The sequence below is a fragment of the Wasmannia auropunctata genome, unplaced genomic scaffold (assembly GCF_000956235.1).
Source record: "Wasmannia auropunctata unplaced genomic scaffold, wasmannia.A_1.0 LD335009.1, whole genome shotgun sequence".
Taxonomy (NCBI): Eukaryota; Metazoa; Arthropoda; class Insecta; order Hymenoptera; family Formicidae; genus Wasmannia; species Wasmannia auropunctata.
In genome coordinates, this window is record NW_012027881.1 from 3,953 (window position 1) to 13,219 (window position 9,267).

The window sequence follows — 9,267 nt, forward strand, 5'->3', positions numbered from 1 at the left end:
TTTTTTTTTTCAAATTAAAGAGAAAGAGACCATCTTTATGACGCTGGAAACCGCATCCCCGAGAAAAATTTTAGCAAGTCCGTGCATTCGTTCAAACTTTGCAATTTTCAGTGTAACAAACATGCTCTCAGATTTAAGAGGTTACAACAACAGGGGTGCATTAAATTTAAAATCGACTCACAGTACCTTAAAGTAGAGATTTCAAGCTTTCATTTGAAAAAAAGTTCATCATTTTATGATTTTTCGCGGAGTTACCGTTAACCAAAGTTGACCAATTTTTGCTCAAAATTTTTCTATGCCATAATTATTTTGCGCAAATATATAATGTATATATAATATATTATTTTATTTTAAACTTTACTTGCGTGCAGTTGTAGAATGTCCAACAGAAGATTACCTGGAATCCTTTATAAATCACCCTGCCTTCGCACGACATCAAACGGCGAATGAAGACGATATACCATACTGTGTTGTTCATTTCACACCGCAGAAAGTGATGGACGATTCTCGCTACGTGAACTGGATGAGTAAATTTGGCCTTAATACGCGTCATATAGTCGTGAATGAGGAAAATCAGTGCATGGGCACCGAAGCAATGCACAGGCAACAGCATAAGCTCCATATGTTGCATCCAGAGATATTCCCCTTTTTAAACGAGGAGAGTTTTCAAAAGAAGACGAGGGTGAGGCACATTATTATTCATCGAACTCGTTTCTTTAATTCTAGAAGTGGGCCAAAATAAAAAAACAAATTTAAACGGGTAAAAAATAAAAATTTAGAAACTATTTGATTAATTTTAATTACATCAAAATGTAATATCATGTCATTTAAGTAACTAAAAAAATTTCATGAATTAACGATTATAAAGTTTTGTAAAAATTAAATTGACGAATAATTAGAGATTTATAAAATTGTTATTATTCATCAAATCAAATAATTATCGACTATGAATACCGGCCCAAGTTTTTATTTTACTTCTTTAAATTTTCCCGTTTCTTTGATTCATCTTTTACTTAGGAATTTCAAAATAATTGTAAATACAAGTTTCTTTTTCTTCTTCAGGAAGAAGATCTGCCTATTATACATCGTCCCAGAACGCATCATACCGTCCACCTGCAGCCGCATTTGAAATTCGACACAGAGAACGAGGTAATGCTGCATCCGAAGGAATACGTAGACGAAGTTTTCGAGATTGACGGGATTTTAGACGCGTTGGCGGAACTGCAGACAGAGATTAGCACCCGAACGAAGACGCTACATGTTGGCAATGAGTACCCGAAGATCGTCATGCTGGGTACTGGCTCTAGCATACCGAATAAAGTCAGAAACACGAGCGGCATACTCCTGCGAGTGGACCAAGACCATAGTATGCTACTAGATTGTGGAGAGGGTACATTCGGACAGATAGTGAAAATCTACGGAAAGTCGAAGACGCACAACATCATAAAAACGATTAACGTACGACGATCATTTTCACTTTTTTCTTTGTTCTTTGTAAATTCCATAATGACGATTCTTGCAATATTATTCAAATTATATTTCAGGCAGTGTACGTATCGCATATGCACGCGGATCATCATATTGGACTGATCGGCTTGCTGAAGGAGAGAGCGAAGGTCACGGAAGATCCTCTGTATCTGTTCGCGCCAGGACATATCGCCGCGTTGTTGCAGATGTATCACAAACGTTTCGAGCCTATCTTACATCGAATTACGCTGATCTCGAACAGCGAATTCTTTATGAACGTACACAACCCGGAGTTATACAAATACAGGAGCATGTACAATACGCTGAACGTGCGAGCCGTGAAGACGATGTACGTCAAGCATTGTCCCTACTCGTATGGCGTTTCCGTGACACTCCATAATGGAAAGAAAATAGTGTATAGGTAAGTGTAGTAATCCTTTCTCTCCAAAGTCCCAAGTTAATTGTCCACTCAATTGTAGAGACAAAAGGCTTGTATCCACAGTCGGTTCTTATACAGAGTCAGCCAAAGAAACGGGAAAATTTAAAGAGATCAAATAAAAACTAATAAACCTCACTTAATTAATTTTAATTCGAAATGTACACAATGTCATTTATAAATTATCTTACCCTTTTTATGTACTTGGCATCGCAAACACTATCGTGTCACTTGATATGTCCATTTCGTCATGAAAATAACATCCTTCGAATGACGTCTTGAATATAAGTATTGATAAACTTGTAACAAATATTCGTTAAGAAATTGCAAACGTCACAGTTGAAATGTTGCAAAAAAATCATGAGAGACTTCAAAAAGTTGAGAAAAAGAGAGAGATTGTAAAAATGTTCAGATATGGTCACTTGCAGGACGTCATTTTCAAGATGTAATGGTGATCAAGCAACACCATAGTGTAACATACATCAAAAAGAATAAAATAATTTAAGTAAATGAACATGTTATGTATGTACTACATTTTGATTTGAGTAATTAAAATTAATTAAATAAAAGTTCTAAGTTTTTGTTTTAAACTTTGAATTTTTCCGTTTTTTTTTTTGGTCCATGTCCTATATTTAAAACCATCTTAATTGCAATCTAATGTGTCAATTACACACAAAACTGTATTAGCATCTTAGACATTAATTAAAATGGTCTTAAAATAAGAATGGACTGTGAATATTGGCTAGGTATATTTTTTTTAAATATTTTATTTACTTTTTTTTCTACGAATAAAAAAAATTATGCGATACGAAATACGAATGTAATATTGTGTATCTAGCGGTGACACTATGCCCTGTGAGAATCTCGTGAAACTTGGCCGAGATTGCGATCTACTCATTCACGAGGCGACAATGGAAGATGATCTCGTGGAGGAAGCGAGATTGAAGTTTCATTCGACAGTCTCGCAGGCCATACTGGCGGGCGAACAGATGCGGTCGAAGTTCACGCTGTTAACGCACTTCAGTCAACGCTACTCGGTAATACCTCACCTGCCGGAAAACGGCAAAAACGGCCTTAAACTCGATAACGTCGGCATTGCATACGACAATATGCACATCAGCCTGTCGCAGCTGCCGCTGTTGCCTTTGATGTACCCGACGTTGAAGATAATGTTCAACAAGCATTACTTAGAAATAGAGGACCGAGCTGCTCGAAGACAACGAATGGCAGCAGAATAAATATTTTGTATAATAAATTGTAAATTATCATTACAATTTCCGCCTTACTCGATATCCGACATTATTTTCCAGTTGTTGATTTGAAAAGTCAGCATGTTTTAAGAGATATTTTTAATGAATAATTGCATAGCAATGAATTTAAACGTTAGTTAAAAAGCTTACTCCTGTAACTTTTAACGTGCAAATTATTCAAACTGACCTGTTGAACAAAGATGGCCCGCGTCTCTTACGATCATATATATACAGGGTGTCTCAAAATTCGCGGATTAGGAGTGATACTTTGTGCTAAAAGGAACAACTTTTTCCTTTAGCAAATTTTGATCTGACAAGTAATTTTGGCAGATTTTATTTTTTTAAATCAATATTTATTTTAATAACTTCTTATTTCAAGCAATAAAAGATATTTATAATTGATTCTTAATATTTAAGACTGTCTTAAACACAGTCTTAAAATGTCGTAAATTAATTGTAACAGAGCCGTATTAGTATCTTAAGACATTACTTGTAAATATTAGCCAAGGACTAGGAACAAGTGAACGGAGGAGAGCGCCGCATGGGCAAGAGCGATTATTCGTTAAATTTAACCAGGTCTTCTGCCAAAATTACTTGTCAAATCAAAATTTGCTAAAGGAAAAAGTTGTTCCTTTTAGCACAAAGTATCATGTCCTGTACTGCTAATCCGCGAATTTTGGGACACTTTGTATATATAAATTGGTTAAAAGTCGCGAGGCATCAAAAAATCACTAAAATTGAACACAACAGACATGAGCCATCCTTTGTACATACATCGTTCTATATATAATCCTATACATATGTACATATGTCAGTTTGCAAAAGGAGCTGCGTTTGTGGAAAAAATAATTTTAGCGAGACGAAGTCCTGACCAATAAAAAAATTGTTTTTTATTACATCCTTTAATTTATTACATCCATTGTTCTTAATATGGTTCTACCAGTGAAAAAAGTAGTAAAAAGAGAAAATTGCCGCTTACACGAATATCTAAGAAAGTAATACGTGTGTCGTCGTCGGCGAATCGAGACATATCTGAGCAACATCTTGTCCAAAGAAGTAAAATATTCAATTAATGAACATATATCTCCGCCCCGCTTCTCGCGATCATAAAAATCGTGTGCTTGCTCTTGTTTTTAAATTAAGCAGCGCGAAGAGTACGCGTAGTACCATGTTACAATTACCGTAATTATTGTAATGATATTGGAGAGACAAACATATATTTACACGAAACTCTAACATACCTTAATATATCTTTCTCTCCCCTTTCTCTCTATCTCGAAAAATTCTCGATAATTTTATTCGACATACCAGAAAGTTCCTAAATCACGAAACGATTCCGTGTCGATTCTACTCATCGTTTACCGAAAAGAGCGAGGAGACTGAGATGAAATCTATCTTACTGCTAAAACACGCGCGACATCCGTCGAAGTATCGTTCTCAATAAACGTAAATAACGTAAAAATAAAAATAAAAAAAGAGAAGAAAAAGCGAACGGAATTTCACGGAAACTGTGTGCTGCGAATCTTTCCATCACCAAGCCTTAGTTCCGGCATATTTCATTCACTTAACATACCTACGCAGGGCAGGCTAGTATGTATAACGTGTGAAGCAGGATAAAGTACAGCGAAAACTGCATGTGCATCTTATTAAACGAACTTTTCCTAATTTACGATCGTAACAGAAATGTGTCTCGGTAATGAAGTTTGAAGGTTGATTATACCGAACCGGGAGGGCAGCGATCGGATATATGGTCGGATTTGAATCTGGCTCTCCTTTCAAGCGTGCCTTCTTAACTCCTACACAACAGCAAGCATGTCCAAAAGTGACTTACCAAAGATCTCTTTAAGACGGCTCATGATGTGATGTCTAAAGACGTCTTTTAGAAATCTTATTTGTTCCACTTTTAAACATGTGTGCTGTCTGAGTCTGTTATTTCTACATATTCTTTTAAATAATCTAATATACAAAAAATGTATCCATAACGATAGCAAAAAAAAACTCATTACTACGCTGTGAGTAGAAAAAAAATCTATGCTTACTGAACGCGCGATCTTTCGCTGATCACATTTATCATCATAAAATTCCTTTTTTGTCTCAGAATCAGATAACATAAAACTAAACAAGCATATATATAATAACGATCGTTACACTAATTCCGTGATCAACGCGATCGCAGAATTGCGAATAGACGTAATACACATACGAAGGACGTCGATATAAAATTGAACTTGCAGCGTGGCAAACTGTATATACCTATAAATATATAAAGATATAAAAGTGTGTGTATGTGTGTGTTACGTATAAAATAGACCGCAGTTATAATAACCGGTCTTTTTGGACGTGTCTCTCGGACTTTTGCGTTTATCAGGATAAACCGCTAGTCTTGAATATACTGCGGGGATCCACGAAGCTTTACCAAGAAAAATAAAAAAAGTATATATTGGAGTGAAACGTCGAATACTAAACTGTCGTTTCGACGCGCGACGTACGCGGTATGCTCGATTAAGTACACGGCAGGAAGCGGCACGAACTGCGCCGATCTCTCGCCGTTGTTGTGTTCCGGGGACACGGTGTGTGCTGCGAACTTATGACCACAAAGCTGAGGAGACAGTGGAATACACATCTTGCTCGTTGCATTTACGGGATTTTCATCCTTCGCATTTTTAGAACTCCCACTTCGTGGCGGACTCGTAGTCCGACTCGCCCAGACGCAGCGCGCCGTTCTTGCCAGCGGTGAGATACCGCCCGTCCACGCACTTGATGCAGATGCGTGACGGCTCGCGTAACTCCAGGTAGAAGCCGTCGGATGGTATGTCCGAGTCCACGGTCACTCCCTCGCTATCCGCGTGCCAATATTTTCCATTTTGTCCTGTAATTAATAAAACGGATGAGTTATATAATCAATATTATAAATTGTATAGCAAATACTGGACGAATATCACAGAAACACAAATATTTTTTAATAATATTAGTAAAATAATTAGTAGTCATCCTTCTTATCACGTTAGATTATTTATTATTGTGCGATTATACAGTGTATATAGATAAAGTATTAATTCGGATCGATTCAGAAGTTTATATGATTTAGTACAAGTCAATTTTGTACATCCCTCAAATATAATTAGAAGAGATAAACGGCCTCTTGGTTAACGGTTAATAACAATATATAAATGATGTTAATACATGTTGTTTAAAATTAATAATGTAAATGTAAAAAAATATAATTTTTTTATTATTGCTAAAGAAAACTCTGTGCAATCGAAACATTCGGTGTCTGTGAATTTCAAATGCATAAAGATTACTTATTCTTATTCTAAACAATATATACATATATATTAGCACATTCGTTCGCTCGTTCTTGCCCGTTGACCTCTTCTAATTACTTTTGTATAAACGTGTTAGTTATTGCCTTTATTACTTGTCAAATATAATTGTTGAAATATTTAGTAATTTTCATCAAACAAAATTCTGGTAATCGATAGATGGCATTTATTCCAATAGTAAATTAAAAGATTGAACATTGTTGTTGCTCGCCCTCTTTTCTATAAGGAATAATGCGATTGTAAGGAGCCTTGCAATTCCAACAGGATTAAAGATAAGTAGATTATAATTAAGTATGAGATTGTTGAACGCGTAAAAAATAGATTTCTCATTGTACGAAACATTTGGACTAAAATGCTATTTAATAATTTATTGCAAATTTCTTTGATTCAAGATTCGTAACATTTCTATCTTTTTCTTGTGTACTTTCCTGATAATTGAAATATATGTTGCATAATTGATTACGGATGGCAAAGTTCTTTAATAGATATACTTTATAATATTTCTAACAATAAACTACTATGGGAATTATAGTACTCTTACAAGTTTTTTAACAATAATAGTAAATAACATCTAAACAGACAGAATTGTGTCCATTTATTCTTTTTTCTTAAATAAATTCGCGAATTTCGTCTTTAATTTGATCAAACATATGTCATATATCCCCCTCCTCTATCGCAGTGATGAACACATTGAACGAATTAAAAAAAAAATCACCTTTGAATCTGACCACGCCGCGCTCGCATCGTTCGACGCGTATCGTCTCGTAAACAGCCTTGTTGCACTCGAGCTTGGGACTAGCCGCGCTCTTGGGTCCGACGAAACCCTGCTCGCATCGCAGCACCAGCACGGGCCGATTCATCAGGTAGAAGTGATACTTGGCGGCGTCGGAGTCGTTACCGTTCAACGAGTCGGCGTTCGCGTAGAGATGACCGGACCGCTTGGTGGCCAAGAACTTGCCGTTGTTCGCGCGCAACGCGACCGTGCCGTCGTCCGATTGCCACGCAAGATCGAAGAGCGCGTTTGATGAGCGCTTATGATCTGATGCCTGTATACCGCCGCCAGCCTCCAGACTCCAGTAACGGTCCTGCATCGTTCGCACGTACCATCGTTTCGTCACCCGGTCGAACTCCAACTGGAATGTCTCGTGGCCAGAGATCTCGTCCTGATTGGCCGTCACGTCAACGCCTAATCGAGATCGGGGCAACGATTGTGATTAATTTTCAACTACATCTCAGTTTTATCTCACGACGGAAGATCGTTGAAAGTAAAATTTAGAATCACCTTGCTTCACAGAAACGTATCGCTGATTCAATGCTGCGACGAAAGATGCCTGCGGCAGAGATTCCTCCAGCGAGAAAAGCTCGTCGCGCGTAACAGTCGTTGATCTCGATTTCAGAACGGCCTTACTTCCGATCGGTGCCAAGTACGCGCCATGTATGTCACTGTAGGAGTTTTAATTTATCGAAATTAATTCAATTAGTTTAATTTAATTCGTCCGAAATGTTTAATTAACGTTAATTGAAATTAATTTCAATCTTGAAATAATTACATTTTGTATATACGCCTTTTTTCTTACTGCTAATATAAGATTTAATTGTTAATTAAGAAAGACTATCTACGATATATAAAGAGGCGTAAAGTAATTATATAATTAGTGATACCGAAGAGCGAGAAGACCAGCGTGGAATTCCGCAGCGTAGAGGCAGTCTCGCGTGCACGCGTCAAGAAGTTTACCATCGCGCGCGAGATATTTATTATTGCAAGTATGTAGCGCATAATGGCCGCCCTCAGACTTGGAATGATTTCCGTGACTGTCGTCGTCACCCGTCGTCGGGCGAAATTCCAAGGTGAACAGGGTATCTTCACCCCACGGCACCGGCGCATCCACGTGGATCTCGTCCTGGGTGGCGCTCAGATGTGCGAAACGTTTTCTTCCGGCCGATCGAAGATTCACCTAAATAATCAAGTAAATTCCTGATCAGATTGGACAGCTTATCTAAAGCTTATCATCTAACAATAAGTAATTAAGTCAATGCCCAATTATAATTGCTCCTGCCCAATTATAGCCTCTTCGAGTTTGACCCCGTGATCTCCGGTTTTCCGGAAAGCTTGTGTCCTGGGATTTTGGGCATTACTCTGCACTCAGAGAAAAGGACATAGTGGTGGCAACTTTATAAATGTGATAACTATACAAGTTCGTGTACAGAAATAATATTAATAAAAATATATACATACATACACACATACACATAGTTAAGGGGAGATATACACCTAGGAGCCGGAAAAAAGGTCATTTTTGTGAATTTTGTTAGGAAAACTATTTGAAATTTCGGATTGGGAGTTTTTCTATCTAAAAGTATACACATTCAGGAATATGTTCAATTTTTTTTTTTTTTTAATCAAAAATTAACGAGGTTGTTGTATAATCTTTGGAGCGCCGGATAAAAAAATTCTGGTAAACGGTACCCACTGGCGTTTCTTCAAAAATCATTTAAAACAAAAAACCAAAAAGATTATTAAATTAAATACTATAATCTAGTATTTGTCATAGCTGATTTTGAAAATATCAATTTATGACAAAATGGCGGACGTTTGAACATAACATAGCGATTTTTCGACCAAAAATTAGTTATTATTTTACCTATAAAACAAAAACTAAGCAATGAAAAAAAAAATCCTATGACAAGTACTAGATTATAATATCTAATTTAATAATCTTTTTGGTTTTTTTGTTTGAGATGATTTTTGAAGAAACGCCAGTGGGTACCAGATCGGAAGAGCACACGTCTG

The 9,267-nt window shown here is 36.8% G+C and overlaps 2 protein-coding genes across 2 annotated transcripts in view; one reads left to right on the forward strand and one right to left on the reverse strand.

Moving 5' to 3' along the window:
* Nucleotides 1-3,177, forward strand: part of LOC105457828 (ribonuclease Z, mitochondrial) — a 5,316-nt gene extending 2,139 nt beyond the window's left edge. Inside the window, exons 3-6 of the mRNA XM_011702718.1 lie at nt 372-682; nt 1,063-1,458; nt 1,545-1,888; nt 2,742-3,177. Of these exons, the coding sequence (XP_011701020.1) occupies nt 372-682; nt 1,063-1,458; nt 1,545-1,888; nt 2,742-3,141 (1,451 nt within the window). The 3' untranslated portion in view covers nt 3,142-3,177. The remainder of the gene's footprint in view (nt 1-371; nt 683-1,062; nt 1,459-1,544; nt 1,889-2,741) is intronic.
* Nucleotides 3,178-4,018: 841 nt separating this feature from the next.
* Nucleotides 4,019-9,267, reverse strand: part of LOC105457829 (protein singed) — a 26,727-nt gene continuing 21,478 nt past the window's right edge. The window contains exons 5-8 of the mRNA XM_011702719.1: nt 8,139-8,431; nt 7,759-7,919; nt 7,192-7,662; nt 4,019-6,022 (exon numbers count right to left, since the gene is read on the reverse strand). Coding sequence (XP_011701021.1) covers nt 5,817-6,022; nt 7,192-7,662; nt 7,759-7,919; nt 8,139-8,431 — 1,131 coding nt within the window. The 3' untranslated portion in view covers nt 4,019-5,816. The remainder of the gene's footprint in view (nt 6,023-7,191; nt 7,663-7,758; nt 7,920-8,138; nt 8,432-9,267) is intronic.